This window comes from Dermacentor albipictus, chromosome 1 (assembly GCF_038994185.2).
Source record: "Dermacentor albipictus isolate Rhodes 1998 colony chromosome 1, USDA_Dalb.pri_finalv2, whole genome shotgun sequence".
NCBI lineage: Eukaryota > Metazoa > Arthropoda > Arachnida > Ixodida > Ixodidae > Dermacentor > Dermacentor albipictus.
Window position 1 is genome coordinate 206,402,098 of NC_091821.1, and position 23,699 is coordinate 206,425,796.

The following is a 23,699-nucleotide window of genomic DNA, read 5'->3' on the forward strand; positions in this document are numbered from 1 at the left end:
ACATTTTAGGTACACAGCCTACTTATTTTGCACCCTATGTCAAAAAACCAATTACCTCTGGACTCCAAGATAGCAAGGAATCATGAATTAAAGTATCAATCTGTTAAAGACAACAGTACTGCAAGGCAAACATACAGCAGTGGATGCAACTAATGCCTTTGAAGCTATATTGATAGGCAATATGAAGAAGAAAAAAAGACACCACTGTTCTCACCTCATGTGAACAAATTGTGCAGGTGACAGCCATCGGATTGTATAGCTCCTACCAATTGAAGGCATTTTCATGGTTATCGGAGACATTGTGCCTCATTGTTTAGGTCGTGAAATTGCTTTCGAATGTATGCAGACGGAATAAAGACATGTTTAGTACGAGTACCAGTGTGTTTAAAGACACCCTCAAGGAGAGAGCAATAGTCAAATGAGCTTCCTTGCAAGAGCATCCATTTTGGTATTCCAACACTTGCACCCACATCATTACTTCTTCGCGTGTGCGTCCTGCAGCACGAGCATATCCACGACTTTGACGATTCATCCCCACTACTAGGGCCTCTGAATGCTAGCAGCTACATGATTGAAGTACCACCTCCTGATAGCAATGATGTTGCCATTGCAGGCCAGTGTTTCCGTGAGCTATTGCTGGTGAACGATAGTGTGCGTTATTCTTTTCACTCACATGTACAGTTAAAACTAATTCTAACGAAACTTAATTTTACAAAGTTCCCAATTTAGCAAAGAAATTTCCATTTCCTCAAAGGTACCCATAGGGTTCAATGTTGTCATCAACCTAAATTAACAAAACTTGTTCCGAACTTGATTTAACGAAGTTTTTCGTGAAATAAATGAGTGAAGAAAGTGGAAATTTATAATTTTAACAATGACAGGTTTTTATTTGAGCGTGCACTCTAAGTTATCGCGTTAAAACATCTAGGTACCATGATCACAATCCTAGCTTTATTTTGACGAGGCTGCACATCACACCCATGTACGGAACAGTTGACTTAACACCGCCTCGGTAGGGGCAACGGTGATTGCTTTCGTTATTTCAAAGTTTATGCACTAGATGGCTGGATTAGCAGCAAATACAATGCTGCAGTAGCTTTTGCATGCTGCTACATTACAATCAATCAATCAATCAATCTTTATTATAAAAATAAGAGTACACAGTACAGGTAAATATGCAGGAGGTCCCCAGGTTACAAAACGTTACAATTTGAGATTTTGAAGGACTGAAAAATTCCTTTCTTGATTTTATGAACTGCTAAATATGACAAAATAATTCGAGCGTGGTCATCACTTTGTTAAATCGAGTTTTAACTGTACATGCAAACATTAAACCCTAAAATAATCTGACCCACATTGTACAAAGTCAGTGCTAAAATAGCAAAGGGGGCATACAAGACAAGAAGCTTGTTACTGCCAGCTATGAACCATTTCCCTTGCCATTTATAGTAAGGGTCACTGTGTCGAGTTCCTTCCACTTCGCTTTGTCAGTTGCCCACTCCTTCCTCAGCTGCTTGGTGCCAAAGTCTTCCTTGATATTCTCCAGTCAGTGGTCACCAGAGTGAATCATAACTGCTTTAACACTGATAGAGACTTTGTTCATTCACATTGTGTGCTGAAACCAACATTTGCATCTTCGCGAGCTCTTGCTGCTGTTTCCTCGATTTTAACCGTTATTTAGATGCAGTTGTTTCAGACTATTTCTTTCCACTTCAAACATGAACCTTGATCAACTACCATATATATGACAAAGCCATCCCTTCCCTGTAAGCTCATTGCTCATGGCAGTGGGGTGTTTGCATAAAATTTCAAATGGGGAAGATTAACACAGGATGTACATAATTCAAAGAGCAGAACAGGGAATCTTCTACAATGACGTTACAAAAAAAATTCTAAATGATTCCACGTTTCCTTTACTCCTACTTACAATCATACATCAAGAAAATACTGCAGAGCAAACATATGGTCAGTTGCATGTGCTATTATGTTTATTAGAGAGATGAGATGTCAAATCTTGTACAAAAATCTTTATTCTTGCCTTAATAGTCTTCATCAGAGTCCATGCCAGCCCTGCGCCTGTCAAACTGCAATGAAAAAATAAACACCACCTCTGTATCAACAAAATTTTCATACTGCATCACGTAAAACTAAGACTAGTAACAGTGCAATCACACAAACTGACTACAAATAATGTGCAGCACCTTTAATTTGATAACTCAGTCAAAGTTAGATACCTCCTAGTTACTGTCACAGCTGGGCAAAGATACTTTGCAAATGTATCATGATACATATACAAGTGTATTAGTTTATTCATTACAATACCTCCCATATGTATTTTAAGATGCAGTAAAACCTCGTAATTGGAAGGCCTTGGGACAGAGAGAAATATCCTGATTAAGTGGGATTCCCAATGATTCGAAACGACGCAAAAGCAAAGATATCAGCCAGGAAACATAATACATGGGTGGCACATTTTATCGTTGTATGTCCACTTACTTGGAAAAAAGTTCCTCACAGCGAGACTGACACTTTCGGTAATTTACTGCACTAAAAGTCATGTTTTCAAGCCAGTCAACCACGCGTAACATCTCAGCCTCACCACCGTTGTATTCAACAATGCTGCATACAACACTCAGTGCATCGATCACTTCCGCCAAAGAAGGCGCTTGGGTGGGCTCATCATCGCTGTCTTCAACGTTGATGGCCGAGCCAGTTCTTGCAGCGATACCGCTGTCACGGTCAGTGTAGCATGTAGGAACTGTGCTCTCGATATTCATGTAATCGGAGAAGCTCGATTGAACTGCGCTCTTAATCCTCGGTGTGTAAGACCTCATATCGAGTGAAAAGTGTCTCCCCTTCCTCATCAAATGGGCAGGTGACAGCACAGTCAGCTGAGGTGGTGGTGGCAACTTCCTTCACAAATCCGGCGTGCTCAAAACACCGTCCAATAACCGTGACCTCCACTTGCCTCTGCGTGTAAACAATGAGGCATATTGCACAGTGGAGGTCAATGGCATGCTCCTTGCCGTTACCGTAGCAAAGGAGCATCCGCTTCAACAAATTGTAGCGCAATATCTTTGTGTGAAATATAACCATCGGCTATGATAGTGACGTCGTATTAGCGGAAATACCAGCTTAATTGCCTGCAGGTTCTGAATGTCGCCATGCGCTAGGCAATTATCAATGACGAACAGAACATTACATCCCACAGCCGCAAACTTGCGGTTAAGGTGCCGCACATATTCTTAATTGTTGCTGTCATCCAAGCTTTCTTGTCGTTCTTGTAAATTAGGTCATCCTTGAGTGGCAGTCGTGCATTTCTAAAACAACGTGGCTTCTCTGTCTTGCCAACAACAAGCATGGCAGTTTGTGCTCACTGCACATGTTTGCACCGAACACAACAGTGATTCTGTTTCTGTTCTGTTTCCGTCCCTTAATATCTGCCTCCTTCACAGCGACCGCCTTCGTAGGCAGCATTTTGTAGAATAAAGCAGCCTCATCAAGATTGTACACGTCTGCTGCTTCGTACTTGGCGAGTAGTGGAATCAAGGTGTGCTGCTTCCAGCCATCGACAACACTCTGGTCCGCGCTGCCGCTCTCACCGCAAACAGTAACAAACGTTAAATTGTTGCGATCCTTGAAGTAACAGAACCACCCATTGCTTCATTTAAACTCGGTATGGCCAAATTGCAGCACCAGCTGGTTAGCTCTCTCCCACAAAATGGTCCTGTTGACAGGAAGGTGGGCTGCGTTCGCTTTCTGCAGCCATGCAATCAAGGCAGCTTCAACATCAGCATATGTAGGAGTGCGTATTCGTGTATGCTTTGCCGAGTACATCATGCTGTACACGTTGAGTATTTTCTGCTTGTTCTTGACGATGTTACACAGTGCTGACAAGGGCACACGGTGTTTTTTGGCGAGACCAGTTTTTTTATGCCAGTGACTTGCTGGCCTCTTCAATCAAACAAACCTTTTCTTGGAGTGACAAACTCTTGTACTTTGGCATCTTCTGAGCGCATCACAGTTAAACAATTAACAATGAAAAAGGCGCAGTCGCAGACAAACGCAGCACAATGTTTGCCAATTGAGATCCAACTGACCAGACCAAATAAGGCCCACAAAGCTGAAAAAGCATTGCCTTCGAGATCCGTTCTTAAAAAACGGTAGATTTTTATTTAGTTGAAGCCTCCGAGATTGGCAACTCCTACTACACAGCTCGGAAGCCGCGGCCAAGTATGCAAATTAACTGGGAAGCTGCAGATTGGCCGCACCAACTATGCGATTAAATATACATGTAAAAATTCAGGACAGCACATATAATACTAGTTATCCAGGATTCCCAATTAACCGAGTACTAATTACCGAGGTTCTACTGTACTTTAATACATTATAGCTACCTTGCAAAGGTTACTGCAAGTTTACAGGTGTTTACTTACAAATTTCTCATCCGCTAGCAGATATCCTTTCTTTCAAATTCCAAATTTCAAATGCAGCTGATAAAAACAAGATTTAGTTGTCTTGAAGTGAAGTGATGGAGTGAAGTGATGTAAACCTTTGGAGTGAAGTGATGTACCATTGAAAACAGTTTGCTCATTTTTTTTTTTAAATTCCATAGACAGACATGGCAATGTACATTTAAAATTAAGGTGCATGTTAATGTGTGAAAAATCTCACGGTAATGGCTAAAGAAGCCTCATACCCTGGCATTACAAAACATCCAGAGTAAGCCCTGTTTAGAGCTCATTGGTGGTGTCGAAGCAGCATCCTGCATATGGTTTCTGTATCCTATGCTAATTAATCAATGCATGGATCACGTTATGAGAATGTACTTTTCAGCGTGATGGAACAAATGAACGAAGACAGCCCCGTTTTGAGCTCTGTATATACATCTCTTGTAACTTCTACTTTAATACTAACATGAATAAACTGATTCTGCTCCTTAACTGCGACAGATAAGATATCAAAACAGGGTTTTCTCTGTTCATACATCCAATAAGGGTACTGTGAACCAACCACAGCCCTTTTGAGTTTCTCTGCTTTAACTGATTTACATCATGCCAAAGTGTGAATTTTCACTACTAAACTTGGTTAAACATCCCAATGCTGTGCTTTGGCTTTCACAGACACCATAATGGAGGGCTCCCAGATAACTGATCACTCAGGGTCCATCAATATGTGCCAAAACCTCCATACATGTGTATCTTTGCATTTTGCCTAAATAACAATGCACGTTTATAACCTTACTTTTTCAGTAAGCAAACTACAGTAGTTTGGGGTAACTGGTTGACAAAGAGACAGAGACCCAATTTGGCCACTAGCCTGTTTAGATGGGTAACGGTTTATCAATGGCGTGTCTTTAAAATTGCGGTAAAGTTCTATGCTGAAAAGTTGCAAATATTGCTTGTGATGTAAGCATAAATAAAGTAAAAAGTTTATTGGACATATGCACGATTTCTCCAAAGCCTGATGACTCTTCTCATCACCACTACCATAACTCTGACTACCATAACTACCAAATCTGCTGTTAAGCAAAATTTATAATAGAAGCAAATACATAATATAATTTCTAATGTTGCTCCATAAGTATCACCAAGACTAAGTGAAACTAAACCTTTGGTGAACTGCATTTACTTTATATATAGTAGCTTTGATAAAACGGGCCTCTGAGAGCTGTACAAAATGATTTTACATATTTCACAAATTACATGTCAGATATCAAGTGAACAAATATAGGTCAAAATAAATGTACTAATAAAACCTACCTTCACGGTAGTCTTTTTTTGTGTTTGCTCACTGACTCTTTCCAAAAGGTTGATAAGGCTGGATTCTTGAAGCTGCAACGATGAAAATGCATTTGGTTCACAATCTCTTTTTTGAGGCAGTTGGTACACACCTATGAAACTAAAGTTGCTGCACAAAAACATGTGAACAGAAGCAAAGAAAACAAACAAACACAGACAGGAACAGACACTCCATCCTGTCTGAAGTGACTATGATACGTACCATTTGTGTCTGCTTCTTTGACTCCATCCATGCATTTTTTTTTGAAGAGCAAGTTAAGTCTCATCGCCAAGTCCTAGATTTACTTGATGAACCCCCTTCCCCCCCAAGTGACAATAAACCAACACAGCACATCTCAATGCACCTTTACAATAACCACAGCCAGAAACAGCACCAGAGGGAGGAATTAAGTATGGGGTTTTACGTGCCAAAACAACTTTCTGATTATGAGGCACGCCGTGGTGGGGGACTCCGGAAATTTCGACCACCTGGGGTTCTTTAACGTGCACCTAAATCTAAGCACATGGGTGTTCCAGAGGGAGGATGGAGGTGGTGGAAACCCTCCCCCCCAAATAATGTTACTAGCCCTAAAGGGTGCGAAAGCCCACTGCTGTCGTTTTTGCATAGCAAAATTGAACTACGTGACATTGCTACACTTCGGTAGTGCATGCATGACTTGGAGTGACATAATTTAGCTTTTTTAGAGTGCAGCTCTTAGGCACCCGTTCATGCAGCAAGCGTCGTCTGCATAATCGAGTGAACGAGCACAGCAAAAGATGAAGATAAATGCGGAGCGCAGCGGGGGATGAAAGACGTGAGGAGGAAAGTGGAGAGGAGGGTGCAGCAGAACCACGAGGTGGAAAGCAGAAGAGAGTATGGTGAAAGCATGAGAATAAAAGCATAGTGCGGCAACAATGGCTACAAGATGGTTCCAGAGTAGCGCGCATCGTCTGGGAGGTCTGTCGGTGGTGGCTGCTTTGTACCATGCCCATGCATCACCCATGTGCTGGCTCTCACAATCTACAGATTAGCAAGGTAGTCGTGCTGCACGTCACTCCATTTGCAACATGCCACGTGGGACAGACTGTCTGCCCCAGCAAATATATTGCGAAATGAAAACACGTATAGGGCTGCGCTCAAATTTCGCATTAGGGAGTATCGTAACCATCGGTGAATTTTTTTTTCTTCTTTTTGATACACAAATGCCGCCACTGGTTATTGAGTGTCCCTAACTACGGCTTAGCAATGAAAAAGCTTATTTTCGAGCCTTCAGAATGCTTTATTTTAACATCAAGGGTCTCATCTCGGAGTACTCACGTCAATTTTGAGACACTTTCATTTTGGTCAGTGTTTGTATAGAGCCCCGTGAGAGGCTCTGCGCTGAGCAAATTTAAACTGTCTTGAGCTTTTATCACGGTCCTGAACATGGTACATAGTTACAAATCTATACCCCAGCAGTAATTTTAGGCATGCACATTACAGTTTCACGATGCCTTATTTTCTCTCCTGGTGCTCACTTTATTAAGAGCAGAAAACTACAGCAAGACTTCTCCTCCGTGTCATTTAGTGCAGAGAAACATGAGCCATACATGACTACCCAGCACAATCTGCTGCCTATCTGCTAGATGAGACGCTGATCCCAAAGGCTAACAGTATTTTGCATTAAGTGATAGACTTGACCAAGGTTCCACGAAATATTATAGGAGCAGTCTTGTTGCAGCTAAAGGAGGTGTATAAAAGGTGTTGCAACACAGAATTATGTAGATATGAAACAGAATGTAAGAGTGGACAGCTGAACGTTACTGGCTGTGTCTGACAAATGGGCGACTCCTTTTTCTTATCAGAATTACCATCAAGAGTCAGCTCTCATCTTTCTGTACATTTATAGCCCTGTTTTAAAAGCAAGCCACTATGTTTTAATGATCACTCAGTTTCTAGAGAAACTAGCAGGCTTTCCAATGCTTGCAAAATATTGTTACGAAAGATGTTTATTTACAGGATGAAACGAGGTGCAGGAGGAAGCCACAGGCAAGGCTCAGCGACGCGCAGAGTACCCCGAGATCACGCATGAGCACTTCTTCTTTCTCTGCCTCAGTCACGCAGTGCTGCGACATTTTCCCCAGGGGCAGACAAAGCTCGCTGAGCGAGTTAAAGGGACCTGTAATGGTACTGCTTGAGTCTGGCCACGTGAACAACTTGCATCACACGTGAACGCTGATTACTTGTTACTTTGGCGACAACATAGTTCACATCACTCAAGCGACTGAGTTTAACGAATGGTCCCATGTAAATGGCGAGAAACTTGCGGTACAATCCCTTATTGCGACAAGGTGTCCACAACCAAACATAGTCACTGGGAGTAAAGCCGACTGGGATATGCCGCGCATCGTAGCGAATCTTGCTGTTGCCTTGTGAGGACAACGTCCTAAGATGCGCCAGTCAACGTGCTTCTTCAGCATGACACAGAGTTTGGGCGATTGAAGGACCTTCTTGACACGATAAAGGTAGGATAGTGTCCAGAAAGCTCTGGGGAGCGTGTGCGTACAGCATTAAAGAACGGCGCATATCCAGTAACTTCGTGCTTGGCACTGTTGTATGCATATGCTATAATAGGCAAGATGGCATCCCAATTTTTGTGGTCAGCAGCGACATACATTGATAACATGTTAGTAAGGGTTCGATTCGTCCGCTCCATGAGGCCATTGGTTTGTAGGTGGTAAGGAGTGCAATGACGATATACAGCACCACCAAGCCACAAAAGTTCTTCAACAACGTCAGCGAATTGCTGTCCACAGCCACTGATGACAACCTGTGGAGCACCGTGATGGAGTATGACGTGATGGAACAAAAATGAAGAGACATCTGCTGCAGTGGCAGATGGGAGTGCTACCGTTTCCGTGTAGCGAGTAAGATAATCTATGTGTGAAGAAGTATTCACAAAGTACCGAGCGCAAGAGCAGACGACATTGCGGCCGGCCTCAAAAAGAGGAAAAGAAAGACGTGGGAGGCTCGTGCAGCGAAGGAGAAGGGGCTCGCACAACGGAGATGGTTGGAACGCCGGCATGACTAGGGCCGCCGGGCCTACGGAACCCACATCTACCGGTGAGGTTCACATTACCGGGCGTCCGTCTTCGGGACATGTGGTGGGTTAGGATCGTCACGTTGCAAAGCGTGTGACGCGAGGAAGATGGAGGAGACGGTGCATGATGAGCAAACACACGACAATTATATTAGACGGCACGTAAACACGAAGAATATCTTAAACTAGCCCCACACATACACGTTGTTCGTAAACAGGAAAAAATAGTCTCACGAGGTTGCGGTTGAAGTCCGGAATGTGGTGAGGCGTAGAGTCCTTGAGGTGGGACACTCGCTGGTAGAGTGATGACTGGCGTGAAAGAGCAAACGCAGCAGCATGGGGCAGGAAAAGGCGGACGGTCCACAGCTCCGTAGTCCGGAACAGGCCACTCCAAAGTCTCGAGCAAAAAGACGGCCCGAGGCGCTCATTTCGATGACGGGCGCCCGGTCAGCCGAACCTCGCGCGTAGAAGCGGGTTCCAAGATGTCAGCAGGCCACTCCGGGGTCTCGTGCCATACAACGACCCGAGGCGTTCCTTGTCCCGAAGGCAGACGCCCGGTCAAGTGAACCTCACCGGTAGATGTGGGTTCCGTAGGCCCGGCGGCCCTAGTCGTGCCGGCGTTCCAACCATCTTCGTTGTGCGAGCCCCTTCTCCTTCGCTGCACGAGCCTCCCACGTCTTTCTTTTCCTCTTGTTGAGGCCGGCCGCAATGTTGTCTGCTCTTGCGCTCGGTACTTTGTGAATACTTCTTCCCACTACGCATCCTATAATCCAGCGGTAGCCAGCTGACGCTTTTGGGAGCGGGCCGAGCAAGTCGATGCTGACTATTTCAAAGGGTAATGCCGGTGGCCTAACTAGTTGCAAATAGCCTGCTAGAGCCGTCATCATTTGCTTGTGGCGCTGGCAAACAGTACAGCTGGCAACATACTGTTTCGTTGTTTTCCAGAAAATGTCTGGCGAAGTCGGTGTAGTGCGCGTGCGAAGCCAAGGTGCCCGGACATGATATTGTCATGCATGGAACGAAGGACAGCAGGGTGCAGGTTTTTGGGCACAACTAAAAGCAATGGGGAACCATCAGCCAAGTAATTGTTTTTTGTATAGTAAACCATTACAAAAAGTAAATGGTGTTGTTCCTGCTGGCTCACGTGCAGTTGCCCGTAGGGATTTCAAGGTAGGGTCGCAAAGTTGCTCGCTCTTGAAGGTACTCAGGTCTGGAAAGTCGGAAGAGATGGAAACTAGGTAGTCATCGAAGTCATCATCCTCAGCTTTAGTGTGAGGCGAAGGGAGACGGGATAGGCAATCAGCATCCGTGTGACAGCGCCCCTCTTGTAGTTAACGGAAAAGCTGTACTCTTGAAGGCGCAAGGCCCAGCGGGCCAACCGGCCAGATGGGTCACGCAGCCCAACGAGCCAACAGAGTGAATGATGGTGAGTCACTATCGTGAATGCGCGGCCGTGTAGATATGGACGGAACTTCTGAATGCCAAAGATGACTGCTAGACACACGAGTTCAGTAACGGTGTAGTTTTTCTCCACTTTTGTAAGTGTCCGATTAGCATAGGCAATGACATGCTGACGGCCACCGCAGATCTGAACAAGCACAGCGCCAGCACCCACACTGCTGGTGTCAGTCTGCAGCTCAGTTGACACCTCCGGATCAAAATGCCGCAGGACTGGTCCAGAAGCCAACAAAAATTTCAGCTGTTGGAGCGCTGATTCGCAGCCAGCAGTCCACAAGTATGGGGTGCCTTTGTGAAGGAGAGACGTGAGGGGAGAGGCAAGCTGTGCGAAATTCTTGATAAAGCGCCGGAAATATGAGCAAAGGCCCAAAAACCTTCGCAGATCTTTCACCGTGTGTGACTGTTGGAAGTCGCGAACCACTGCTATCTTTTCAGGGTCTGGTCGTATGCAGTCTTTATCGACCAGAAAGCCTAGTACGAGGGCTTGACAGTCACTGAAATGACATTTCGAGTTTAAAATAAGACCAGCTTGCTGGATACAGTCAAGAACGACTGACAGGTGCTGATTGTGCTCGTAAAATGTCCGGCCGTAGATAATGACGTCATCTAAATAGCACATGCAAATTTCCCATTTGAGTCCGCAGAGCACGGTATCCATAAATCGCTTGAATGTCGCTGGAATGTTGCATAAGCCAAAGGGCATAACGTTGAACTCAAAGAGACTGTCAGGTGTCATAAAGGCTGTCTTCTTGTCTGAGGGGTGCATGGGAATTAGCCAATATCCTGACCGTCACCGCCGTGACCGCCGCCAGCATGCGGCTGGCGGCGGTGGCAATACCTAGCAATGTGTCCAGGCACACCGCAGCTGTAGCAAATGTGGGAGTCACGGCTTGTCGCAGGCAACACCGGTGACATGGGTGTCAGGGGTAGAAACGAACTCTCAAACTGGTTGTAAGAGGGGAGAGCCCGCGGAACAAATCGTTGTGGTGCATCTTGCTGGCGTCCCAGACTTTTCTGTTGCGGTGGCAAGTTGCTGCTCTCTGGACGATCAGCATAGGTCCTGAGAGGCTCTCAGTAACTCTGACGTGCCCAGGTGGTCGGTGGCACACAAGAGCAATCGTCAAATGCACACTGATGGCACACATGAGCGTCGTCAACAACCTTAAGGCATTCAAGCGCTTCTTTAATCACTTGCCGAATAAACGGAGAGATGTCGTCATGGGCTGGGACTGACACACTTGCAATAGTAGTGACATTGTTCAAGCGTCCGAACTTTGGTCCAATGCTTCTCATTTTCAGAGCTTCAAACGCCTGCCAGTGTTTCTTCAAATTAGATGGAGTACTAAGATCTTCCTTTGTTGTAAGAAAATTATAAACATCTTCAGCGATTCCTTTAAGCAGATGTCCTACTTTGTCTTTGTCTATCATGGTGACACTGACGATTCCACATAATTTCAAAACAGCCTCTATGTACGTTGTACAAGTTTTGCCAGGTAATTCAGCTTGTCGGGAAAACGTCTGCTCAGCCTTCTTTTTCTTAGAGATCAGGTCCCCGAAGCACTTGGTGAATTCTTCTTCAAAATTATCCCAGCTTGTCAGAACGTTCTCGTGGTTTACAAACAAGTAAAGCATGGTTCCAGCAAGAAAAAAAAAAAAACTTATCGAGCTGCTTTGTAGTGCTCCAGTGGTTGTGGCGACTCACTCTGTTGTAGTGTTTCAGCCAGTCAACGTCTTCGTTCGCCTTCCCCGAAAAGGTGGGTGGCTCACGCAGTGGTGTCCAGTAGCCAGCCTGACCTGCGCGATTTCTGTCTGGTTCGCCGCAGGTGGGGTCGTCATTGCCTTCTCTGGAATCAGCCATGTCCGCTGCTTGTGGTCATAAACCAGCCAAGCGTCTACTCCGTCGGACAGTTGGTAGAGCTAGGTCGTCCAGGATTGTCCAGGGTTTGCCCCGCACCTCCACCAAAGATGTTACGAAAGATGCTTATTTACAGGGTGAAATGAGGTCCAGGAGGAAGCCACAGGCAAGGCCCAGCCGGCGCAGAGTATCCAGAGATCACGCGAACGCACTCTACTTCTTTTTTCTCTGCCTCAGCCGCGCAGTGCTGCAACAACACGGTGTGTTTGCCAATCTTTGCAGAATAGTTGCCTCACTGGTGGTGAACACAAGAGTATGACAAAAGGATGTCGAAGAATGTCGAATTTTTTCATATAGTATTGGAAACAGTCTAATGAAAATAAAAGTCCCTCTAGCTTCAAAATAATTGTGGGGATCGGTCAAAATTGTGCGGACATAAAACCGAAAACCTAGTCTGGGTGCTACTGAAGCAGATGCTCTGCATGTGATCCAAGCTTGCATGGCAGAGAAGTGAAGTCATAGAAAAGGCTATATGTCCTTGCACCCAATATCAACAAGCTAAGTATTCTCTTAATGGCTGGATATAGACACCTGACTAGTGCACATGTTTTTTTTTACATTGAACAATGTAAGCAAGCAATGTAAAATTGACCAAAATGCCGTTGGAGATGTTCTGAACTGTTCTGGCTTCTTCCAATGCCAGTGCAAGTGCGGCACAGCAGGAATAATACTTCTAGGAATTAGCTAGGAGCCTGTGGAAAAAGTGCTATTTGAGTACCGTATTTAACTGAATATAATGTGCACCTTTTTTGGAAGAAAATGGGCTCGAAAATTGCCTGCATGTTACAATCGTATACGAAACCAACACCGTGTTCACAGCATCACTAACAGTTAACACGAATCATGTCTAATGAAGATGATGAAGTCCTTGCCACTGATCATAATCATGCTGATGTGCTCTCTTCTGTTGCGGCGGTGCCACATTTAAAAGACAAAGAGAATGAGGTACTAGGTGTCCTCTGGGGTACTCTGCGTCCTTGTATTCAGGCCTCGTCTTTTCGTACAGAATCGGATATGGCACACTGTCTCCAAAATTCTTTCAATCGGGACATCTTGGTTTACATTCATGATTGTAATAAACAATCTCAAACCATGACAATCAAAACAAGTGCAAGCAAGAGCCGACGCAAGCAGAGCGGAACGAGCGGTTTGGCTGACACAAGATGAAAGTGCGAATCGAGTGGTCGGGCATGTCCACATGACACCAGTTTTCTGCACGCATGTCACTGAAGGGGCCACTCTTATTGGTCTTCCCCATTCGCGGCTTAATTTCTGCCGTGGCAAGCCATCAAAAATCAGTCCAGGACTGATGTCTCCCAGGGCTTGAAAAAGCTGCTGCCGGGCAGCTTTCACGGCATGCATTTTCCTACTAGTGTGGCTGGGACATAATACCTTCATGGAAGTTGACAGCACTCCCCACTACCTCTTTATCATGAAAAGCTTAGAGCTGCCCATGACTAAAAAATAACGTATTTACATTTCACTTTAGAGGAAATGCATCTCAGAGATCTACCTTCGTTAATAATAAAGTGAACTCAGTGAAATTTATGCAGAATATAGAGTTCGATGTCTAATTTTCAAATATCTTTCCAGTTTTTCCATTTATCTAGCTACCTTTCTGTGACCCCTGAAAGCGGTAAAATTTATGGTCTCTTGTACAAGGTTTAAGCTCCATATCAGGCATATGAGAGTGTGATAAAATGGCATATATTACTCCTTATGGACAACTAATCGCAAGTAAGCTCGCAAATAATTTTATTTTAGCTTCCTTATTTAAAGAACAATTTTTTCCATCTTGATTAATATTATTGAGAACATTAATGAGCGGTTTCCTACAAAGCACACAACTAAAATTGTCAAAAATTACACAATGACCTAGATACTTGTACTCTACGCATACATGCGTAGAACCTTGTGGTTGTGAGTAGAGCATCAGTAGAGCATGAATGGAAAAGTGAGGTCCCTACAGCTACCACGCTACGAGTTGAATAATTTTTCAGTCGTTTAAATTTTAAAAATGCCCTGATTTTCTTTTTCTTTTTCCACATGAAGATGGAATGCTGGAGGGTAATTTTGTACCCAGCACATAAAAAATAACTTTTTAGAAGATAAATGTGATTTTTTGACTGATATCTGCCCTCAGTTTAGAAGATAATGTGTTTGAATATGGCATAAAGCTTATAAACCGACATAAAATGAATGCACCGGAATCCACAGAATCCATAATAGCTACACCTATCCCAACTTCTTGTAACGCCAAATTCCTCTTTGAACAATGAGAACATGCACACAGCGTGATTTTAGATCAATGCCATGTTTACATGCCATGAGCTACACACAAAATGCCATACAAGGTACAAGACAACAAAAAAGTTTTCACATAGCTCATGCATGTTCCTTAAGCTTCTACGTGAAAAAAGATAAACTGATATACCTTGGTTTGAATCTGTCCCATCTGAACCATTCTCACTATCATGTTTTCAACAAGGGCTGCTTTCTCAGGCTTGGCCAAAGCAATAGTATTCACTGTAAATAACACCATAATTCAGTTATGGCACATGAGAGAGAGTCATAAAGGCAACATTGCGTTTGACGTCAACAGTGCTTACCACACTTGTGTTTCACAATTACATCAAGGTGGCCAAATCACACACAAGCAAGCGACCACACATGATGCACACAGAGCAATTCGCAGAGTCGGCACTGTTTTCCTACGATAAAATGGAGAGCAAAGCGCTAATTGAGAGAGATTAAACATCTCAAAGCAACACAAGAGATACACCATATAGCCATGGTACTGGATTAATATTGCCTACCTGTGGTTCTTTATTGTGTGCAATAATCGGTACCCACAAGCGTTCTTGCATTTCACCCCTATCAAAATGCAGTAACAGAGATTTCAAATCAAAATTGCAACCACAGGCTCAGCAGGATGGCAAAGAACTATTGCAGTAGGTGTTACAGTGTTACAGTCCTGTAGGTGTTACAGACTGTAGGTGTTACAGTCCTACATACTACACAATGAGACCAAGCATTCAAAAAACTTTGTCGAAGGGGTCATTCCTATGCAAAACTGCAGTTCGAATACAAGTTTTTATAGAAATTTTCATGCTTTTCCTGAAAAGCATTTCCAATTTTTTTTTTCAAGTCCACCAGTTCTGACGAAATCAGTAGCCAACTGAGGCAGTATTCTTAGTTATTTACTTTCAGGGATCCAATCATCACTTTCGTAATATTTTGCGTGACCAGCACAAAACATGTTCGAGATTCCAAGCAAGAGCACTCCTGGCTTAGTGCCAGGAATGCTGCTGCTATGGCATGCTATGACAGGAAAACTGTCATAGCATGCCAAGAACGTCGTTGCTTCTAATTGCCAACACGTCCACTAATAGTAACATGAGTGATTGTCTGAGAATACTGCTTTTGCAAATATACTGAAACACATTTACACTGCTGTTAAACTCATGCTTTTTTGAGGGAGTAAAAAAAAAATACCTTTTCACAAAGAACAAAATATACTGCACCTTCTACACAATACACACAGTCCGTGTGTTTGCCTGGAGCTCTATTAATCCATTGGCTACCAATGCCGGCAAACCGCCAGGCCCAACAACAGGGGTCATATTGCTAAAGCCAGTAATTCGGCAGGTTGGAGGTATGGTTGGTTTAAAAATTTACTTACAGATGAGGCCACAGTCAATATACACTATAGTTGATTAAAAATGTCAGCAAATAGCACTACTTGTCCATGACAGTGAAGGTTAGATTTTTTATATTTTTATCATTTATTATTTAGCAGAAGTTTGCATAGTGCCCCTAAGAAGCAAAAAGAATGGGTAAAAAGAGCCCCACGGCATACATGATATTTTTAGCCAATGCGTTAAGAATGCCTGGTTACAGCTCTTCGTAGCTGAACTACCTCTCATATGTTCTCAAACTTAATGATTAGGTAAAGATTGTGTGATACAATAAACACTACACAAAAGTAAGGCAATAGAGAGGCATCTTGATGTGTAGGTGAAATGGCCAGTAAAAGAGCATCTCCTTGTGGAAAGGACTGCTGCGTCACCTTTAGCCCAGCCAACTGCAATAAAATTTCTTTAAGTAGTATTCCAAATGTGCAATATTCTACTACTGAAGCAATCTTGGTAAAGCTGCAAGGCTGGTAATCATCCATTTTTGTTTATTAACAGCCACATAATCACACATTTCAGAGATTAACACATAATCGGAGGACATGTGCACCTGGTGTTTAACAGATATGAAGTAAATCCCAACATTTCAATTCCGAAATTTACAGCATATTATGGATGCCACCCAGTTTCAGAGGTCATGCAGAGGAGAAGTGCTGGTTCTCAATGTTTTGGGCCATGCGTCACTTCCAGTGAGTGGTAATGGTGCCATTTCCTTTTTTTTTTTTTTTCTAGTCTACAACATCTACAATTACAAGCTTCTGTGACACATCCACTCGTATGTCAAACAAAACTTTTCATTAGATGCTGCTCAAATCTACACTATCTGAAACTCAGCTTTTTATGGTGTCCAAAATTTTAATGTTGCTGCCTTTAAAGGAACACTGAATAAGAATGTTAAGTCCAGCTGTACTGGTAAATTAAGGTTCTGCAACATTAAAACAGCCACTCTGACCATGAAAGCCAGCTTGGTAAGCCATAAAAGATGGAAAAACAAGACAGGTGGAAACGGTGTCCCAAGTTCTCACAGCAACTGCCCGTGACATTACTGATTTTGACAGCATCTACTTCAGTCCAGTTAAATAATAATTGGATGGCAAAAAAGCACTACACTGCATTCAAAAGGAACCAAGGACTGAACAGTTTTCATAACCTTTAGTGTGTCAAAATGACTCAAATACTTTACCCCGAAATCTATGATAAACACTAGCACTATGATTTCAATGCAAAATTCAAGAATCAAAAGTTTGTGTTATTTTCTCAATACATAATCAACATTCTTCTGTCAAATGAGCACTAAACATGTATCTCTGAAAGACTACTTTTTCAACTTAAACAGGGGGAAGAAGAAGAAGAAGCAAAATACAGACACGTCTCGCGTTGGCTTCACTGATTTTGAATGAACCTCGGCGTGCATTCGAAGAATTCACCGACGCCTTATTATCAAGAAGAAAGTGGAAGTTCCACGGACCACCGTGATATTCTCAAGTAAGTGAACCATTTATTTTTGGCACATCGAGCAGTTTTATGTAACGCCATGCCGACACGGCCACCAAGCCTGACCTAACAAAGCTGGTGGCTTGAGCCCCCACAAGGTGGCCTCTTTTTGGGTTAGCGCTGCAAGATGGCAGCAGTGAGCATGGAAGGAGAGGATATAACGAGAGAAGAGTATGAGGGCAAAGCAGGCTGGCGCATTGTGAAGACAGGAGGATGTGCCAACGAGCAGACCAAATTGCACGGAGCGAAGGATTAGGCAGCGCGATTCTCAACTTAGAACGCAGTGCCGAAAAGGAAAGAGCAGTGTCAATGGAGCCACGGAACTAGCTGGGTGAATGCAGCTTCCGAGGCGCCTGTGGAGGCAGAGACTGCTTTTCAAAATAGAGTTAAGATGCTAGAGAAATAATTGGCGCAGATCAAGCAGAGCAATGTTGTGTTTATGGATGAAATGAGAAAACTCAGGGAAAAGAACGACCACTTGAGCAGCGGGAAAGTGCCACGCAATGGGGAAGCCTCGCGAGTTATAACGGAGGAAAGAGACACAGCAATGGAAGAAGACATTGAACTCGCCCCCATTAAACGTAAAACCAAGAATGCTCCAATTGAAACCAGAGTAATTTGACCAGGAGGAATTTGAACACAACCAGGAGGAACCAGGAACCAGGAGGAATTTGAACACAAGATTGAAGCTAACATCAAACAGAACAAAACCAAACTTGAAACTAAACTTGAACTAGAAGCGAGACTTGAGGCAAAGATAGAGGCAAAGACAGAGGCAAAAATAGAGGCATTAGAAAAGGCGGTACTACAGCAAGTGCAACAAATGATAGCTGACTTCAAAGTGAAACTAGCAATATGGGGACCGCAAACAAGTAGTGGGGGACCAGTGGAGAAGGTCATCAAGCCGTATACTAGGATCCCGGTACCAGCAGAGGGATTGGAAAAGCTGTAACGCCGCCACGGACAGATGAAATAGATACACAATTTGGCAATGGAATTGTAGAGGATAATAATAATAATATTTGGGGTTTTACGTGCCAAAACCACTTTCTGATTATGAGGCACGCCGTAGTGGAGGACTCCGGAAATTTTGACCACCTGGGGTTCTTTAACGTGCACCTAAATCTAAGTACACGGGTGTTTTCGCATTTCGCCCCCATCGAAATGCCGCCGCCGTGGCCGGGATTCGATCCCGCGACCTCGTGCTCAGCATGGAATTGTAGAGGATACGATTGAAAACGATACATTCTACAACAACACCTTAAAGACAAAGAAAGCTTGGATATTATAATGATGCAGGAAATGCATGGGCTAGCAAAATTGTTGGGATACAAGTTTTTTGTTAGCGCCAAAGGGGAGACAAAGCCACTAACAACGTTGCTAAAGTGAAATCACACGGCTGTGCAACACGACACAGAGGTTAAGTCAATCAATCACATCCTCCAAGAACTCATACACATTCAGAAAACGAAGGACAGTCTCTTTGTATTAAATATTTACAGCAGTCCAAAATGCAGACGCATAAATTTGAGATGCTCTTTAGAAAAACCCTAGCCATAGCGGACAACCGAGCGGTAGTGACCGGAGGCAATTTCAATGCCCAGGATGCAGCATGGGGCTACGAAATCGAAACTCAGGAAGGCAGGACCCTCTGGTTAGATGTGGAACAGGAAGGCCTGACCCTCGTGACTGACCATCGAAAATAGGTACTAGTGTTTGTGTGGATACTACATCAGATTTAACATTCACCAAGAACATAGGGGACGCGCAGTGGAAAAATGCGCAACACAACTTTGGGAGCGATTACAATATACTAGAAATAACGGTAAGGGCAGGACCACGCAATAAAAAGGGTAGGCAACTTAAAATTGTTGACTGGGACAAATTCAGGAAAATAAGGGAGGAGGCCAACAACACGACACAAAGTATTGAGGAATGGACCGAAAAACTAAAGGGAGATGTGGCGGCAGCTACGAAAACGGTCCCGCCGGAAGCGCATTTAGAGAACGTAGACAATAAACTTACACACATGTGGGAAGCTAAGGCAGGGTTGCAACGGAGATGGAAAAAACAAAAACACAACCGGACACTTCGTAGAAGGATAGCCAAACTGAACAAGGACATAGAACAGAGAGCCCAGCAGCTATGCAGACAACAGTGGGAGGAAAAATGCAACGACATGGACAGTCGGATAGGAATGGCAAAAACGTGGAACATCCTTAGATATTTGTTAGACCCGGATGGGACCAAGCCGACACATAGGCAAGATATAAATCGGCTAATACAACCATACCGAGGGACAGAGCAGGACTTCCTCAAGGAAATGGAGAAAAGATACATCTTGCAAGTGATGCCTGTCATACACCCTCACCACACAGGGCAGGCAAATGACGAATTAGGCAACGAAATTGGTGAGGCAGAGGTCAGGGCAGCCCTAGAGAAACTCTGGTTGGAACGGTTCAAAGTGACACCCCGGCACCCTCCAGACGTGACGGTATGGTAGATGAGTGGGAGTGGGACGATAGAATGACCAGATGTAATGACATCACAAAACACTATAGGTTACAGAGGGGCATATTACCGCGACATCACCCAAAATTGACAAAAAAATCAGTCTGTTGCATGGCGGCAGTTACAAACTAGGACTTATACTCCCTACCTCGTGCTCAGCAGCCCAACACCATAGCTACTGAGCAACCACGGCGGGTGTTCTTGATGCATGCACGGGTGCTCTGCTCGTTGCATCTGTCACATAGCATGTGCTGCAAATGCACTACACATTACAGCAAACACTGTGCTAAAGGCCCTAACATATGTCAGTAAAATGTACGCAAAATGCCCCGATGATGTCCCTTGCGGACATGCAAGTGATATCCTGGGGACCCAGAAAGAGCAGCCAAGCGATCACGTCAGGGACGTCCGCAAGACGTATTCAACACATCCCTAGGATATCCATTTCCTGGAAGTGGATGTCCATAGGAAATCCATAATGTCAATGTTGTCACTGGGACTGCTCTTTAAAGATCCATTATGACCTAAGCAATGCTCCTCAATGAAATGCAATGTGCTGAATTCACTCAAAATAGAAAATTTCCTGGGTAAAGCATTAAGGACTTTCCACAACAGCAAGCAGATTACCAGTGAACAATTCCTTCTGATATTATTGCAGGAAGTACAACATGAAAGGCCAGATTACTACACCAAGTGCCATTAGCACCCTTTGAAAATGGTTGCTCATGATCAAAGAAAAAATAAGCAGCCAGCTGTTAGTTGGCTAACCAGAAATTTGGCATGTACGAGACATTCTTAGCCAGAAGGGAGATATGCACAGCACTAAATTTGAAGCTGCCATTTATATCCCAGGCAAATGGCAATATACACTTCACATCAGGCAAAAGAAATCCAAACAAGAAACGCATGCATCAGCATTATGTCTCTAAAGTGTAATCCAAATTTCCTGACCCATGCAACTAGCATTGCTGCATTGTGGCAGCAATTATATATAACATTTTGCTTTCTTTTCTTTATTTTTGCATTTTATATTAAATTGAAAAAAAAAAATCGGCATTTGTAAGTTCAACGCTTTCTTTGTGTCTTTTCAGACTGTGCAACTGTCCGCAGTGTTGTGCAATTGCCAAGAATTAATGTACCACATAGCCCAATGCACCCTGTTGGTCACCAGTTGGCACAATGGCAAAGTTGTTCTATGGGCCAAAACAACAAAACCACACTTAGTACGGCCATTTACAGCCATCACATGTCACCTCGATAAGCATCACATGCTGCAAACTCCTCGACATTCACTTCTACAGAGTCATTATAATAAGGTGATGGCATGTGACATATGCAGTGAGTGACGGGGCAGTGCAGTCTACTAAATATGGAAGTGATAAAGCTAGAAAAGTAAACTGTTATACGCGTGACTGTGCAGGGAGTGGTAACAAGGTAGGGTGTAAAGTGGAGTGCACTGTAGCTAAATGAGCACATTAGGCTGAACCTCACATCTGGCTCTTGCTTCCTGAGTCAGCACTTGATTCAAGATCTGATTTTTGAAATCTTCTGCCTTTGCCTTCTGCTCGGCTTCACGGTCAGCATTTGATGGTCCATTCCCCTAACAAAGAAATAAAATTAATGCTGTTAGGCGGACTGTGTGGTCGCTGGATTCATGGCACGTTACTGGCACTAAATAAAATGGAGCACAAACAGGTAAAAGTAAAGGTGAGCTCACAAACGTGAGTTCGCCCTCATAAAACAAAGTTGGAAGAATGAACACACGGAAACGGACAGAGCGCAAGCCCTGCGATAAACGAATAAATTTGCTCACAAAAGCAAGCATAAATCAACTTGCCTAAAGGAACATTTATGCGATAATGCAGTCAACCACACCAACCGCTAGTCAGCATTCCGCCTACCGTTGTTCAACACTGTTAAATTACACTCTAACAGCGGAGAACCACACAAACGAAATAAGCTTTGATTAGCGCGTTTGTTTACATTTTGAGTGGCGACAAACGCACGTGTCCAGTGCCTCACTGTGGTTCTACCGCGAAAAGCTAGTAAGTCATGACAATGTGAGCTTCTGCACATTTACCAGTTAACGCGGCCTTACGTGCTTGGGTTGGGCAGGCGGCGATTTCAAATTACTGTCGGTTATGCAACGAGTTGGTGGTCCAAACGTAACTCAATACGCCCTGCTATCACCAGCGTTGTTTGGGACCTGCGCCATATCCTCATAAACGCATAAGTTCCATGAAGTATCTTACGCCAAATTCCTTTTGAAGATCTCCAAGGCGCCTAGCCCGAAGAGCTGCTAACTCTTCGTCATCCATAATTTTCTTCTGTCACTCCTCGCTTAGCCTCCACTTCAGAGGCGACTGTTTTTTGCTATCGTTCTCTTCATCACGACCTACTGGAACTCCAGACCTGCACAGATATCCGGCTTCTATGGGAGCAGCTTGCGCCCACTTTCGTTCGACCGACGGCCGTAGATGGCGCTTTTATAACCTGTTCGTCTGCTACGAGGTGGGCTGTTGTGCGGCGTTGTAAGTAGTACGGCAGCTGTTGTGTTGCGACTAACTGCTTCTCTAGTTGACGATTTTTGCTAACACAGTGACAGAGATGTCACAAGGTTTTGATCGGTCACTTGCCTCCAAAAGTTGACTCACCGAACCTAAAAAATGTCGGAGCGTGTAGTCCGCTGCTCTCTAAAATAGCGTTAAATAGCCGCTCCCACTGCCTTTTTAAAGGAGATTATTATAAATTGCATTGTGTATAGAGTTCGCAACGTACCCAACAGTTTCATTGTACACGTTGTAAAATTCGCGTCTGCGCTCTTTAGAAACTTGAAGCCACCGTAATGTTCGATGACAGAACGATTACCACTCATTTTAACTCTTAAAAGTTGTCCGTGAATGCGTCACGAGTTCAAAAAGTGAATTACGCACACAGCTTCACTGCGTACGTATCTTCAGCACCACCGTTATGCTGCCGCTGTACTACGCGGAAAAGCTAGCTTTACAGTTTGAAAAGAGTTCCGTGACACGATTTTTAAGGCCTGCACTGCAGCACGTTTTAAAGCACTGGGATCGCTTAATTTTTTGCAAGCTTTCTACTGAGCTACACATCCAACGATATTAAAAACAAGGTATGCTAACCTTCCCTTGAAACAGAATCGATCAGACTATTGCACATATCGGGCAGAGGACTTACTAGTGAATACTTTTACTATACTTTTACCAGATCATCTTCCTTTCACTACGGCACACAGTAGTAAATCCTAATGTCATCTACGACATTAGGCTATCTGTAATCAACTAAAGAAAGCTAGATTATCCTATGAATCTTTTTAAACAATTTTTCCAGTCTCTTAAGGAGGCTAGGAAAGCGAAATTTATGCCGTTGATCTAGCATTGCAGCGGCCACCTATGCTCGTTGTTTACATTTCTTGCACCGCTCATCCTCTTCTAGTTTCACTATTCAAACGCAAAGCATTCGCAAATATGTCTTCTTTTGTATATTTGTGAATTTATTCATTTACCGCCAAAACAAGCGCTTTGTGCCTGCCGAAATGGCAAGACAAGCGCTGAACAGATCGCAGAAGCAGACGACAGCGAACAGGTTATGACTAGCGCCACTCTGCTCGTACGTTCTTTCCCTAGCGGCAAAAGGGGCGAACTAGACCAGGCGTGCTGGAGGAGGGAGATCTGTGCAGGTCTGTAGTTCAGTAGGTCGTGCTCTTCATACTCTTTTGAACAGCTCTGGATCGCGTTGGCTTCAG

The 23,699-nt window shown here is 43.9% G+C and overlaps 1 protein-coding gene across 1 annotated transcript; it reads right to left on the reverse strand.

Moving 5' to 3' along the window:
• Positions 1 to 1,965: 1,965 nt before the first annotated feature.
• Positions 1,966 to 22,345, reverse strand: PDCD-5 (programmed cell death 5). The gene is made up of 5 exons (XM_065425202.1): positions 22,186 to 22,345; positions 21,425 to 21,533; positions 14,668 to 14,759; positions 5,763 to 5,834; positions 1,966 to 2,084 (listed from the first exon to the last, which is right to left on the reverse strand). Exons 1-5 carry the CDS (start codon positions 22,249 to 22,251, stop codon positions 2,040 to 2,042), a joined length of 384 nt encoding a protein of 127 aa, XP_065281274.1. The 5' UTR covers positions 22,252 to 22,345; the 3' UTR covers positions 1,966 to 2,039.
• Between the last annotated feature and the right edge of the window lie 1,354 nt (positions 22,346 to 23,699).